This window comes from Protopterus annectens, chromosome 3.part1 (assembly GCF_019279795.1).
Source record: "Protopterus annectens isolate FY-2018-M chromosome 3.part1, PAN1.0, whole genome shotgun sequence".
NCBI lineage: Eukaryota > Metazoa > Chordata > Ceratodontiformes > Protopteridae > Protopterus > Protopterus annectens.
In genome coordinates this window covers 520,136,231-520,153,034 of record NC_056732.1, presented here as the reverse complement: position 1 = coordinate 520,153,034, position 16,804 = coordinate 520,136,231, and the positions used below count along the sequence as shown (strand labels likewise).

The 16,804-nt window shown below is 35.1% G+C and overlaps 1 protein-coding gene across 2 annotated transcripts in view; it reads right to left on the bottom strand.

Annotated features, from left to right (window-relative positions):
- LOC122798199 overlaps nucleotides 1-16,804 on the bottom strand; it is a 648,727-nt gene that overhangs the window by 454,619 nt on the left and 177,304 nt on the right. For both annotated transcript variants that reach the window (XM_044066950.1, XM_044066949.1), the window contains exon 4: nucleotides 13,510-13,759. In XM_044066950.1, the coding sequence (XP_043922885.1) occupies nucleotides 13,510-13,759 (250 nt within the window). The remainder of the gene's footprint in view (nucleotides 1-13,509; nucleotides 13,760-16,804) is intronic.

Below are 16,804 nucleotides of genomic sequence, written 5' to 3'. Positions count from 1 at the left end.
GCCAGGATATTGGCAATGTCCTTGGGATCAGTATATCTAATGCCATTCTGTTTTAGCTCAGAGCAGATCTGAGCATTGCCATTTAGATTCTTGACATAGTTATAGAATGCCTTATGGTTGTCTTTGGAATCTTTGACAATTTTATTTTCGTAACTAGCTTTGGAGGATTTTATGAGAGATCTCAGTTTCTTACGGAGACTGGTAAGGGAGTTTTTTGCATCCTGGGATTTTCCTCTTTTCTGCAACAGTTTCTTCCTTTTGTTGTAAAGTTTGTTTATGCCAGGGGACCACCAGATTGGCTTCCTTTTTTTGGATGAGTGCATCTTGGTTCTATTTGGGATGGCACGATTCATGCATGAGTGGATGTGCTCACACAGTGCCTTAGTGTAGGATTCAGCAGTTGAACTTTCAGTTCCCGTCTGCATAGGTGTCATGAAGTTTGTCACTTCTGACTTTAGTAGCATGAAGTTGGCTTTGGAGACGTTTTTTATGGAGGTTTCCTTACTAACTATTAAGTTAGATATCTAAAAATCAGTTAAAAGCAGTTTTAAAAATACTCAGCTTAATTACCTTTAATTGAAATAAGGGTTAGAAATCATATCTCTTACATATTCTTTGGTTGAATAAGCTGTTGTGCATGTTGTTGTTTCTTGTTGCTGGCACTTAGAATGACAGAAATGTTATGTATTATAGTTGTTAATGTACTTTTTAGCTCTCTTTCAGTTAGTAGGCTAGCATGGATATGCACAGAGGGGGTTCTGAAAAAGAGTGCTGTCACACCTATTTTCATTTCATTGAACTGTATCAAAATTCTAAACTTTGAAAGGTCAATTTGTCCCTATATACTTCCATTAGTTCTGAAAGTTAGTGTTCTGTGTACTGTAGCTTTTTGATGATTTCTGTGGATTCATGGAATGTAAAGGACTTACAAAATAAGAATCTATTAATGCATTTAATTTTTAAATCTAAGGCAGAGATCACTTTCATTCAAGAAATGCATATGTTGAAAGAACAATGGGAGAAAGATACAAAAAAAAATGGGTGAAACATATTGGTGACAGTACAGCTTCTAGGGGAGTTGCTATAGTAGTTAAAAAATCGTTTGATGGCACTATAATGAAGGGTAGTTATGACCCAAATGGCAGATGGTGTTATTTTACTTGTGAACTGCTGCCATTTAAAAAACCTCTCTTAGTCTTAAATGTTTATGCTCCATGTTTGCATCAAGTAACCTATCTATATGAGATACATAGAATATTAGAGAACTTTCCCAATTACCTCTATATCATAGGTGGTGACTGGAATAGGATAATTAATCCAGAACTTGATAGGACAAATAAGGATAATAAGCAACCTGTTCAGCTCACTACACTTCTTTCGGCTTTTCCCAGTTAGGGGTCGCCACAGTGGATCACCTGTCTGCTCATGATTGGCAATAGAGTTTTACGGTGTCAAGTTGCCAGCCCAGAGCCCAACCTTCCACGGAAGGCACGCGCGCCCGCACACACACACACATTCATGCCTAGGGCCAACTTAAGAGTGTCCAATCCACCTACAGTATGTCTTTGTGATGTGGGAGGAAACCAAAGCACCCTGAGGAAACCCACACAACCACACTACACTAATAGCTGAAATAATGGAAGATTTTAAGTTAGCTGACCCATTTGAAAACTATAGGAGTAGTACAACTATTGTATATTTACTTATTATTCACCATACCACAAGTCTTGGTCTAGAATAGATATATTTTTAATATCTGAAGTTCTATTAAATAATACAGTCACCTACAATAGTGAACCTAGAACAATATCAGATCATGCAAAAGTAAACATTACAATAAAGTTGGGGAGCTCAATGCAAAGACTCCAAACAGTTACAAACTGGACGTTAGATACTAACTTATTAAAGAATAAAGAAATTTCACAGGATATCATTGACATTCTCACCCAAACTAAAAATAACCTAGAAGTAACAGATATACCATACGACATTCAATGGCAAGTGACAAAAAACACTATTACGGGAACATTAATTCAAAAAGCTGCTTTCTATAAAAAATTAAACATGGAAAAAGTCAGAACAATAGAATCAAAATTAAAAATCATAGCTAGAATTACAAATTAATCATTCGCCAGCACTTGAAAGTCAAATGGTTACACTACAGGGACAATTATGGGAAATTCTAACACAACAGTTCTCAATCAGTGAAATTAAACTTCTTCACAAAAATGCCAAATGGGCTCAATCACCCTCAAAAGCACTGGCAAGAATCATAAACATAAAAAAAACCCCTACCAAAATGTAGATATGGATGAAGAGATTATAGCAGCCTTTCAAGAGATTTACCAAAACCTATATGGCCCTCACGACCAGTTTAATGAATCATTATTTCATCAATTTACTGAAGAGTTACAATTTCCAGTACTGAATGAAGTAGAAATAAATAACCTCAAAGCTCCCTTAAATGTAGAGGAAATTATTACTGCTGTAAATAGGTTGAAACCAGGCAAATCACCAGGGCCAGATGGTTATGTGGTGGAATTTTACAAGACTTTCAATAAAAATTAGCTCCAATATTACTGAAAGAATAAAAATACATAATAAAGTATGGTACCAAAGACTTGTATATCAATAACTCAAAAACTATATTCATACCAAAACCCAAGTCTGAAGCATCAAATCCAAATAATTACAGGCTGATAGCACTCATAAATATCGATATCAAAATTCTTTCTACAGTCCTAGCCAGTAGAATCAAAAAAATCTTACCTCTTATCATATCTTCTGAACAACTAGGTTTTATGAACAATAGACAAATATATGACAATACACTCACCATTGATTCAATCATTAGTTTAAAAGCAAACTATAAATGCCCTAGCTATGCACTCTCAGCAGATACAACCAAAGTTTCTAACAGGGTAAATTTTGATTTTTTATTAAAGATGCTCAAGAAATTTAGCATCCCTGAAGATTATATAAACATGGTTAGGGCCTTATACAATAATGCCACGACAACACTATTTATAAATAAAAAGCAATCAAAACCTATTCAAATTGAACCATATCACCATCTTATAAATATTTCAAAAATCCCAATAACGTATACAGCTTTTGCCGATGATTTAAACATCTATTTTGAATTCCCAAATACAGATTTGAATAAGATATTAAACTCAACTGAAAAATTCTCAAAAATATCCAATTATGCCATTAACCCCAAAAAATCTGTCATATTCCCTCTGAATATTCTAGGACATAAAGAATTCTATTTCCCCGAAACTGAAATAAAAGTAAATTATAATCTTAAATATCTGGGTATCATGTTCACTCACACCCCCAATCTGATATGACTAAAAACAATTTGCTCAAAACCTGGACTACTATCACTGAGGACACTAAGAGATGGTTAAATCTCAATCTATCTCTATCATCTAAGATGGTTATAGTTAAAATGAATATTCTTACAATATTATTGTTTCATTTTAGGGCTATTAATCAAAATATACCCAAAAACTTCTCCAAACTTGAAACACTACTAGGTAAATTTATTTGGCATCCAAAAAAGGGTCTATATTACAACAAACTTGTACAAGTTCAAACGCTGTAATATAGAACCCAAAAGTCTGAAATCCAAAAAAAAGCGAAGCCAAGGCACATCGATTTTTTCCCCAAGGAAAGAAATCGGTGGGCCGTTTGAGGCTTTGCTATTTCCTCCATTGAGGTGCGATCTCAATAGTTGGTATATTTAAGTAGGGGGGTGTGGGGGCACAGCCCCCCACGTTGGGGGGTGCCACTTTAGTTTAAGGTTTAATTTTTTTTTGTCATGGAACAGTGATTTTTTTCCCCTGGGAAAAAATTGCTGTTCTGTGTTTTCGTTATTATTGGGTTTCGGAGTTTACAGTTCGATATTACAAAGTTTGAAATTCTGTTAGTTTGACGTTGTGATATAGACCCTCCAAAAAATACAAGAATAAAATATTTTAGAATAACATTACCCAAACTAAAAGAGGGAACATGTCTACCTGAATTCCAAACATACTATAACATTACAAATGCTAGTCGAATTATACAAATAGAAAATTTTGAACCATTCAACAAAGCATGGTATCCACTATGGATTAAAATATATTACAATCATCTAATCTCATCTAATTTAAAGCCTAAAGCAGTACCCTTTTTGAATTCTAAGACATTAAAGTATTTTAAGGTCCAACCCATAATCATAAGAAATACACTAATATTTCAAAAGCTGGTATCCTTCCTAAATCTTAAAGATACTTTGGTACTGGGACAACCAATGCATCTTAACCCTAATATTAAACTAAATAATACTATGATAAACTTGACTCAGTACCCCAAAATCAAAGACATCACCGTATGGGATCTCTATCAGGTCAAAAGCCTTTCAAGTGGAAACATTAGGCAAAAATTTGAAGTAAATAAAAGTTATAACACCGTAATCAAGCAATTAACATACCCAATTAACACAATTACTATGAATGTTAAAATAGATAACCAAGACATGCAGCTATATCAACAAATTATTAACCTATTACTTTTGAGATCTAAAATGTTATCAAATACCTATAGATTAATAGCAAAAATTAAATGTCAAGATGCACTTCTATATTCAAAATTTTGGGAAGAGAAAAATAAGATCACTGTTGAACAAAAATCTGCTGCAATTGAACTTACTTTGAAACTAACCCCCCTCAAAAAACTAATTTACACCCAAATTATGATTAATAACAATGCTTACCACACACCACTTTTTCTAAGTAAAATGAGTCCCTCACACTCTCCTTATTGCACCATATGCCAAAACAACATTGCAGACACTCTTCATATCTTTTGGAGCTGTAAGAATGTTTACATATTATGGTGTTTGTTAATTGCCAAGTTAGAAAAAAAGGGATACACTAAATCTACCCTGTCATGGGAAATGGCAATTTTACATGTATTCCCAACCAATTTTTCCTATGAAAATAAACACATCATAGTCATGCTGTATGCAATGCTGAAATCATACATAGCCCAAAATTGGTTAGAAGTAAAATCACATGGGAAGAATTTAAAGGAATGGCTATAAAGTACTTATTAGCCAGTAAACTAATTACAAGAAGCCAAAAAAAAACTATCAGACTATCAAACATTGGAGAACGCTTATAGAAATCTTAGATCAAAACTGATTTATGAAGGGACTACAACATCAGTATTATTCTATGTAAATAAGGCAAACTAAAGATATTTAGTATTGTAAAATGTTTACCCACAACAATGGGCAGGTCATGGTAATACATACAAGATGAACATTCAAGGTGACGTCAATGCATATAGTGTATATAGTTAGTACAAGATATAACATAAGTTAGGTAGGCTAGAATATCTTGATGCACGTGTCAATGTCGGATTTCAAGATGTTGTATGTATTACAGCTCAATATGAACAGCTCGATTGTAAGTTAATTTTGCATATTGTTAGTTTAACACTGACAGCTCATGTTATATATACTTTATTAGGATTACTGCAACTTGATATTCCTGGTACCTGTTCTTATATTTTTCTGTGATATTCTTTTCTTGTATTAAAATAATAAGAAAAAAAGCAATAAAAATATATTTAAAAAAAAAATAAAGTGGGAAATGGGCTATGGATAACTGCAAACTGGGTAACAGTTTTTTCAGTAATAGATTTAAAGTTCATAGGCAAGTACTAGGATAGCTGCCTTATGGGCCATTTTAACCTTAGCCAATTTCCCTCAGTGAAAATCAAATTCAGCACCTTCTGTGTGTGAGGTAAACATCTTAACCATTCTGCCAACCCCAAACTTTGGTCTGTAAGTGTTATAGCTATGACCTCACCTTCACTGTCAGCAGATGCAGCTTCATGTGACTGGGCAAAAAGAACATAAATTATGATGACACGGTAAATGGTCAAACAATAAAAAATTACACCACCATTAAAGAGTTAGAGATGGTAGTAGATAACCACTTAAGATTTGACCAGTACGTATCTACCAAAGTAAAAAAAAAGCATTTTGTGCAGCCTAATTCTGAAGGGCATATCTAGCCACGTCAATTAGATCACTACATTAATTTATACCTCATTTGTCTTCTTCTTTCGGCTTTTCCCGGTTAGCGGTCACCACAGCGGATCATCTGTCCGCTCATGATTGGCAGTGGAGTTTTACAGTGTCGAGCTGCAAGCCCGGCACCCAACCTTCCACAGAAGGCACACACATGCACACACTCACACCTAGGGCCAATTTAGAGTGTCAAATCCACCTACTGCATGTCTTTGGGATGTGGGAGGAAACCGGAGCACCCGGAGAAAACCCACGCGACCACAGGGAGGACATGCAGAATACGCACAGAAGGCACCCCAGCCGAGAATCGAACTGGAGAACCTCTTGCTGTGAGGCAGCAACGCTAACCGCTGCACCACCGTGGCCACCCTTTTTATACCTCATTTGTCTGACCCAAAAATAAATACAATGCTACATTATGTAGACTTCAATCAAGTTAAATGAAACAACTAAAAAAATGTAAAATTTCTTAGGGTTGGAAAATCTGAACACTTCGGAAAGACTTCAGGAACTGTCATTGTATTATTTCCTATAGGTTATAACAAGAATAAACAGGAACACCAATAGTGGAAAAGTGGCTGTGAGCAGATAAAAAGCCAGTATATAAAATAGTAAAACACAATTCCTGCTCGCAGTCAAACCAGGCTGTGAGTCAACAATAGACTGTTTCACATCTCTTCAGACCTTCCAAACTCAAAGTTCCAAACCACGTCTCTTCAGACCTTTAAATCTTTTAGAAGGATATGAGTCCACATCTAATGAAATGAATATATCCAAACTCAATTCTGAGCACGAATAAAAACTTTCTTTATTAATATCCACAGTTGGTAAGCGCTTTCGCTATACAGCTTTTTAAACCCATAATGACCAATACTAAAGAGGTGTTTATATAGTGTTGTTCTAAATAAAACAATAAATCAATTAAACAATAATTAAAACTTCTCTTAAAGATATATATGCACTCTAAAGCAAAAACTGTAAGTTAAAAGCATATGTCCAATATCAAGTTAGACTTTCTAACATTCAAACTGGTTTAAATTAATTTAAAATATTGAAATACATTTATAAAATCTAAATATACATATAATATAGAAGTATAAAAGCAACATAAGCATTAACAAAGATTCCTTATTATTTGTTTAAACAACTAATTCATCTCAGCCTATATTTTCTGTTTTTGAGTGCAGGTTTCAGAGGAATCCTGTCATTTAGCCCTGGGGGTATATGTGCTTGTAATTTGATGATCCACTTGGTTTCTACCTGCTCAGTGTAATTCTCAACATCACCTCCTCTAGTCCTAGGTGTATTAACACGTAAAACAGAAAACATAAAAGTATGTCTGATGTCATTCTGTAATACATGTTTGGATAAAGCATTAACCTCAGACTGGATACGGATCTGATAGAGATCTTCCCTTATCCTTTCTTTCAATTTTCTATCAGTCTTACCTACGTAGAAAGAAGTACAAAATGTGCAAATAGCAATGTAAACCACATGTCTTGTGTCACAGTTGGCATTAACTTTAAAAGAAAATACTTGTCCAGTTGTTGGGTGCACAAACATGTTCATGTTAGTGATATGACAACAGATTTACAACATGGTTTAGTACCATCAAAAGTTAATGTCCCTGTGTCTTGTTTCATGTTTGTGAAACATAATAATCTATGTAAATTTTTCTTATTCTTAAATATATAATGTGGTTGTTCTCCTACATATTTCTTAATTTCTGGATCTAATGTAAGAATGTCCCAATGTTTACAAATAATATCTTTAATAGATTGAACATCCTGAGTATAGAACAGAGTAAATCTCTGTTGTTGTTCTGTGGTTGAGATTGGTACATTATCAACACTAGTCTTATAAATTTGCATCCCTGCTTCAGAGAAAATAGGACATGCTCTGTCCTGTCTAATATTTCTAACATGTGTGAAAGCTCTTTCTATTTCTATTGGTTTATAATTCCGAGCTCGCAGTCTAGCACCCAGGTCACTTAATTCTTTATCAAACTCCTTTTGGAGTGGGTTTAATCTGGACACCCTATGGCAATGTTTGAAAAAATGTGGCCAGGGTGCATACTGTCCCTATGTAACAGTGTGTTTTTATAACAAAGTTTCCTATGTACTCCAGTATTAAATTCTCCATTTGGCATCTGCCAAACGGAGACATCCAGAAAAGAAATGTTCTGGATAGAATAAGTCATAGTAAATTTCAAATATGAGGTCAAAATATTAACCTGTTTTTCAAAATTTAAATCTTCCAAAGAAAAAACAAGTCATCTACAAATCGCCTATAGAAAGGTATATATTTCTGGAAAAAATCCAAACAAAAAAGTTTTCTCCTCCCACAAGGCCATGACCATGTTAGTGTAGCTATTGGCACACGAGGTGCCCATAGCTACGCCATCTTTTTGTAGGAAAAAACTTTGATCAAATAAAAACACATTACTTTCCAACACAATTTCTATCAAAGAACATAGGAATTCTATTCTATTCAGTGACATGTCAGAATGTGCAACCAAATAAACATGAATACTTTCCAACCCTGAAACATTAGGAATATTAGTAAATAATGAATTGACATCCATAGTAACCATAATTAAGGTTTGGTGATCTGATAAACCTGTGATTGCTTCATAAAAGTCCAATAAAAACTGCTTAGAGTCTTTAAGTATAAACCTATTTGTATCTACATAAGGTCTCAAGACTCTTTTCTATATAGATAGATAAATTTTCAGTTACCCACCCTCGACCAGAAACAATGGGTCTCATAGGGGTTTTTTTGAATTTTTATGAATTTTAGGTAATCCTTGGATGACAGAAATTGTAGGACTTTCCATAAGATAATTAAACAATTGAGAGTTTCAAATACCCATCCTGTACAAGTCATCAAGATTACTGTACACCCTTGTTATAATATTCTGTACCTCTATAATTGATATAGGGCTATAATACCGTTCATCATTTAACATTTGAATCATAGTGATATCATAAGAAGCTTGGTCTAAAATTACTATGGGACCTCCCTTGTCTGCAGGTTTGATGGAAATATTGCCATCATTCATTAAATCATGTAACGCTCTGGTTTGTCTTGCACTCAGGTTATTCTTGGTCACAGGAACATTCATACTAATTTCTAATGAGTATATATCTTTCTCAACAATTCTACTAAATGTATCAAGTAAAGGATGTAAATTGGGCACTGATAGACTAGGTTTATTAAATTGTCTGCTTAATTTATCTGAGTTAACATCAGAATACATTCATTTTAGCTATAAATTTCTCACAAAAAGTTTAACATCCAAAATGGTGTCTGTTAAACTGCTCCGTTTGGAGGGAATAAAAGATAAACCCCTATTCAGTACTTCAAATTTATATTCATATTGACTAAGGGGTCTATGTGAGAGGTTACACATTATGTTAGTCTCTCCCACATTTTCTTTAACGTTGGTTCTTTCACTTCGCTGGTTATAAACTTCCTCTTCTGCCTCCCCCTGCTTAAAGAGCGATTTCTCCCTCTCTGGAAAGTTTCCGCTATGGGGAAAGGGCTAAATGTGTCTGATTCCCTATTAATGCTATTCTGTGTACTAGATACTTTACTATGTACTACAGGTCCTGTGTTGTTGGAGGCATCATTAATCTGTTGATTAACAAATGGTATATTCAAAGCATTAATCTGTTCACGTTCTCTAACCTGAGGTACTGTGTTAACGCATTTAGTACTGTTGTTATTATCATTGTTGGTGTTCACATTAACAATCTGACCATCACAGGCAGTATAATTGTTAACAGGAGGTTCATTTAAAACATTATCAATCACATCATTATTATTATTAGTGCTAAGTGTTAACGTTTTACTTGGTCTAGTACGAGTAACAGACTGACTGTTCAAATTATTCCTAGGCCAGGTGAAGACCTGGCCTTGTGCAAAATCATTAGTGTCTCTCATTAATTTATGCTTTTTTTGTTCAAGCAGTCTTTTCTCAAAGAGATTAACATTATCTATTAGGCGGTCAAGCCTTGTATCAACAACACAATTATTAAAATCATTATATAAAGCAATCTGTCTTTTCTTAATAGATTCTTGTAATAAACGTTCTTCTGGCATAAAGAACTCATTCAAGAGTTTCATATAGTTAATGCTCACCTCTATGTTGAGCTGCTGCCAGCGGCTTAGCAATCCCGGGTAAGTGTTGCCAGTAGTCGGTATTTTTAATACCCTTAGTCCTCATGGTACAACTCTTATGTATGCAGGCCCCAAAATGAATGCGCTGCATCTGCAAACGCTTTGGTTTTTATAAATCAAACTCTAAAGAGTTTAATGCAGAGTCCAGCCTTCCATACTCCTCTCCACTTAGCGTTGCATTATCGTTAGATGTATTTAGTTCACATTCAGCTAGCGGATTGACGTCAGCATTAAGGCAACGCTGAAGCCGTTCAGATGGCGGCCTTTTCAAAACCAAGTTTTCAGGGTTATAAGGTAATTCTAAGTTCGTATCCGGATTACTTGCAGCTAATTCAGCCATGGTACCACCGTGGTGTAAAAAATCAATATAGCAAATAACAAGAATAAACAGGGACACCAATAGTGGAAAAGTGGCTGCGAGCAGATAAAAAGCCAGTCTATAAAATAGTAAAACACAATTCCTGCTCACAGTCAAACCAGGCTGTGAGTCAACAATAGACTGTTTCATGTCTCTTCAGACCTTCCAAACTCAAAGTTCCAAACCACGTCTCTTCAGACCTTTAAATCTTTTAGAAGGATATGAGTCCACATCTAATGAAATGAATATATCCAAACTCAATTCTGAGCACGAATAAAAACTTTCTTTATTAATATCCACAGTTGGTAAGCGCTTTCACTATACAGCTTTTTCAAACCCATAATTACCAATACTAAAGAGGTGTTTATATTGTGTTGTTCTAAATAAAGAGCATGTCCTATTTTCTCTGAAGCAGGGATGCAAATTTATAAGACTAGTGTTGATAATGTACCAATCTCAACCACAGAACAACAACAGAGATTTACTCTGTTCTATACTCAGGATGTTCAATCTATTAAAGATATTATTTGTAAACATTGGGACATTCTTACATTAGATCCAGAAATTAAGAAATATGTAGGAGAACAACCACATTATATATTTAAGAATAAGAAAAATTTACATAGATTATTATGTTTCACAAACATGAAACAAGACACAGGGACATTAACTTTTGATGGTACTAAACCATGTTGTAAATCTGTTGTCATATCATATGTTTGTGCACCCAGCAACTGGACAAGTATTTTCTTTTAAAGTTAATGCCAACTGTGACACAAGACATGTGATTTACATTGCTATTTGCACATTTTGTACTTCTTTCTACGTAGGTAAGACTGATAGAAAATTGAAAGAAAGGATAAGGGAACATATCTATCAGATCCGTATCAAGTCTGAGGTTAATGCTTTATCCAAACATGTATTACAGAATGACATCAGACATACTTTTATGTTTTCTGTTTTACATGTTAATACACCTAGGACTAGAGGAGGTGATGTTGAGAATTACACTGAGCAGGTAGAAACCAAGTGGATCATCAAATTACAAGCACATATACCCCCAGGGCTAAATGACAGGATTCCTCTGAAACCTGCACTCAAAAACAGAAAATATAGGTTGAGATGAATTAGTTGTTTAAACAAATAAGGATTCTTTGTTAATGCTTATGTTGTTTTTATACTTCTATATTATATATATTTAGATTTTATAAATGTATTTCAATATTTTAAATTAATTTAAACCAGTTTGAATGTTAGAAAGTCTAACTTGATATTGGACATATGCTTTTAACTTAGTTTTTTGCTTTCGAGTGCATATATATCTTTAAGAGAAGTTTTAATTATTGTTCAATTGATTTATTGTTTTATTTAGAACACTATATAAACACCTGTTTAGTATTGGTCATTATGGGTTTGAAAAAGCTGTATAGCGAAAGCGCTTACCAACTGTGGGTATTAATAAAGAAAGTTTTTATTCGTGCTCAGAACTGAGTTTGGATATATTCATTTCATTAGATGTGGACTCGTATCCTTCTAAGATTTAAAGGTCTGAAGAGACGTGGTTTGGAACTTTGAGTTTGGAAGATCTGAAGAGACGTGAAACAGTCTATTGTTGACTCACAGCCTGGTTTGACTGCGAGCAGGAATTGTGTTTTACTATTTTATTTCCTATAGGTTACTTAAAACTGACCTCTGGTCTGTAAGGTATTGTGTGATTTGGTTCTATTGTAAAGCCTATACTTAGAACGCATGGCTGGGGGAGCTAACACCAAAAAGAGAACCTGCCATTAAACTCAATATCAATAACAGGAAAAAAAAAGTTTACTTTACACAATGCCTTTCAAAACCGGAAAATAGGGTTCCCTTACAATCAGAAATTAGTTGTGAATCTCCTTAAAAAATAATCGTGATATGCATATGAAAAGTAGAAAGTATAAACATGGAGTTAAGGCAAGAAAACCAATGCTGTAAGTTTGACAGCTGACTGCATGAACCTAGGAGCTTCAATGATACAGATGTCTTAATGAAATACATGAAGGAATGTAGGATTTCTCTCACCACACACACACACACACACACACACACATACACACACACACACATGGTATTTATGCTATTCTTTATCCTTTTTTTCTGCTTAACATTGATCTGATCTTATCAAAAGCTGGTACTACTGGAAACCTAACTGATGTGTATTCTTTACAAAAACACACACATGCCATCACTGCAGGTAGAAATAAAAACAGTCCTAAAGAAACACTCAAGTATGAAGGATAACAAATGCATCAATAGCTAAAGAAACTGGTAGAGGCATGATCATGACAGAAAGCTTTGGCACTGTAGTACCCTAACCTGTAACTAGTTGTGACTAGTAAAGAAGGCACTGAATGTATTTTGTTTATACTAGTAGGAAAGGCAGAAAATAAACTAGCTGCATCCAGTCAGTTTGTAATACAGCTGATAATCATCTCCATAAGCCCTGCCACAAAAAAAAATCACATTTGTAAGCAGAACTGGCTCTTAATTTGGGCTACACGTTCACCAACACAGAACCACATGCATACTTTGTACTTGGACATACAAAGGATCCCTGTATTCAAAGTAGAATAACAAAGCAGATGACCAACAAAGGTCACTTTAAATAAGAAATGTTGTGTACACAATTTGCTCTGAATGCAAACATTTTAAGCAAATACTGTTCTTCCCCATATACTGTAATACAAATGATTTTTAAGGCAGGTTGACAGCATACTGCATATGCATGTATAACATTATAAAATAATGGAAATTTATTAAAGGTACAACAAAGAAACAATGGTTTACCAATGATGTTGTGTGGATAATGCAGCCTATGACAACACTATTTCTGGAATATACTTACTTTGTGTGAGCTGTTCCTCATGGTGTTTGTGCATCTGAAAATGGAGACATTCCACTTGTACCTCTTTGGATACCATGGTCTTTGCCACTTGTCTGGACATTTCTTCAGATGTTTGCACTGCCTTGGTGATCAAGGTATGTGTGGTCTGCAATCCCTGACCCACAATGGAAGGCAGAGTCATCATACCATCTGCCGATATGCCAGAACACTTACCACCGTGGTAGCTACTGAGTGTCATTCTCTCAATGTCCTGTAAAAAAAAAAAATGTAAGTACATAAAATACTTAACCACACTCAACAGCTGAGATAATAACTTGGAACTAAACAGCAAGTACTATACTTTAAAAAACAGAAGAGTATTTATTTGGATCTGCTACAGCATGCAAGATAAGGAGTATAAAACATCAGTATGCTATATGATCTAGTTACCAGACAGTTTTCATATGCAAGGTGCAAATTAAGTGTTATGTTTTCATATTGTAGCATCCTTTGCTGCAAACATGGTGTCAAATCACAGCAGAGCTATGGTGGAATATCATCCATATTAGCATGATTCTGTAATTTAGCAGAAGTTACTCACTCTGCACTGCTCAACAGCTTCTCCTATTGGTGATGTCCAAATGCTGCACTACCTTACTGCGGACCTTTGCTGTAGCACAGTGTGCTAAACTACGCTTTCTGTACCTTATCAGCCACTGCAGTTTAAGGAACTTTCCAGGTTGGGGGCAGTATTAAGCCAGTTGTACTGAGCATGTGTAACAAGATGTAGAACGTGCATGCAGAAGCAGCTATGTTGTATGTACAAGAAACTGTCTGTTAAACTGCCATCATGCCTTCACTCATCATTCAACATGGTGCCAGAAGCCAGATTTGAAATCGTTTAAGTCTTGGAAAGTGTAACAAAGTGCCAGAAGCCATTTTAGTCTTTCAAAGTGCAACAAAATGTCTGAAGTTGTACAAATCTCTTCAAAATGCAACAAATGTATGCAGTAAGTTGCATAAGCCTCTCCATGGTGCAACGAATGTCTAAAGTTCTACAGGCACTTGCATTTACTTTTACGGCATATCAAATGAATTTTGTAAACCGAAAAGTGTAAAAGGTGTTCACATTTACTTTAACAGCATGTCAGATGGATTTCGCGGATGCGAACCTTTGGTGTTTGATGATACTGTTGCAGAGAATTGGTATGTATTTCAACAAGAATATATTTTCATAGCAGCTGCACATTCTGATAAAGATTTAAACACCTGAGCATTTATACTTCTCAATTTAGCTGGCACAGAGGCCATTGAGTGAGAATGTTCTTTGTATACGCACCTGCTGTGTATGTTTGTGAGGGAGAAAACCGCCATATTATTGCCCAAGCAGAAATGCAGGAAGACCCAGACTGTTTAAAATGTAAATTAAGGGAGCTGTGTAACCCTCTGACAAATATAACGATGGAAAGGCATATATTTTACACAAGGAATCAAAAGCACGGTGAAACTACTGAAGCATAATGATACAGTGAGGAAAATTCTACTGTGTGACAGTGAATTAACACTGAGCAAAGCTATTGAAGTTTGCCAAATACATGAACTCAAAGAAAAACATATGAATATGCTTGTTGTAACTTCAACTGCAAATGTCGATAGTGTGCCGCAGAAATTTAAGACAACCAAGCCTCATAAGTGTAAACAGAAAAGTTTTATCTCAGTAACTCATATTAATTGTCGTAATTGTGGGGGCAGTCATGAAACCAAACGAGAAAAGTGCTTAGCTTATGTTTGTCAGTGTCACAAATGCAAAAAGTGAAATCATTTTGAAAGGCTTTGCAAACCAGCACTGGCTGATAGTAAGATTAATCTGAAGCAAGCAGTAAATCAAATTGAGATTATGACAAGCTCAAATGGCAGTGATGAATATTTTTATGTTGATGGTGTTTCTATGGTTGGTGTAACAGTTAGCACAGTAAAAATGTGTGTCAGCAAAAAGTGAAATATTCTGTACTGTGCAAATTAATGGGAAACCAATAAAGCTCAAGGTGGATACCAGATCCAAATGCAAAGTCATGTCAGTAAAAACTTATGCAAAAGTAAAAGCTGGAGAGCATTTTGACTCCACAAAGTGTACAAAGTTGGTTACTTATGGTGGTGAAGAAATTCAGATGTATGGTACTGCAGTCCTTTCATTTTTCAGGCAACAGCTATGGACTTGTAATTCTGTGTAGTTCTCAGAGATGTACAGTCATTACTAGGCCTCGAAGACAGTTTACGTATGGATTTAATTTTGCTCATTAAAGAGGTTCATCATTTAAATATAAATGAAAATAATAGTTTTTCACAACATATTTTCAAAGAGTATGCTAATTTCTTTACGAATAAACTTGGTAAGCTTCCAGTTATATTTCATGAAGGTGAATCATGAGATAAACCCAGTTGTTCGACCAGCATGTAAGATTCCAGTAGCAATGCAGAGTAAAGTTAAAAACAGAATTAGACAGAATGGTAAATTCTGGTGTTCTCACTCCTGTGACAGAACCTACTGAATGAGTATCTTCTATGGTGGTAGCCCATAAGAAAAATGCAGATAATATTCGAATATGTATTGATCCTTGTGACCTAAAGCTCTCAAATGTCCTCATCACCCAATGCACACAGTAGAGGTGGTATTGCCAAATTCCACTGTTTTCTCAGTCCCAGATGCTATGAACTCCTTTTGGCAAATTTCGTTGCATCACAAATCATCTTTATTAAGGACTTTTAGCATACCATTTGGGAGATATAGATTTTTAAGAAAGCCATTTGGGATCAGTTCTGCCAGCAAAGTATTCCAACTTGCCATTGAACAAATATTTGTTTGATATCCCTGTGCCATTATAGTTGACGACATTATTGTCAGAGGCAATGGACAAAAAGAAAATAACAGAAACCTCAGGAAAGTTCTGAGTTGTGCACATGAGGTTAATGTCAATCAATGAAATGCCAGTTCCAGAGAATGTTACATCTGTACAGAGTTTCCTGAGGATGATTAACTATTTGGGAAAGTTCCTTCCTAACCTTAGTGAGCTTCTTGCACCATTACGTGAGTTAACATGCAAACATATAAAACGATCTTGGTATAAGCAGCATCAAGGAGCATTTGATACTTTAAAAAAGAATTTCCAGCCTGCCCACACTGAGACATGATGTTCATAACCCAGTGACTCTCACTTGTGATGGTTTGCAATATGGTCTTGGTGCAGCATGTCTTCAGGAAGGCTTTCCAGTTGCATATGCATCTCGTACTCTGACTCAAACAGAAAGGCACTACGCA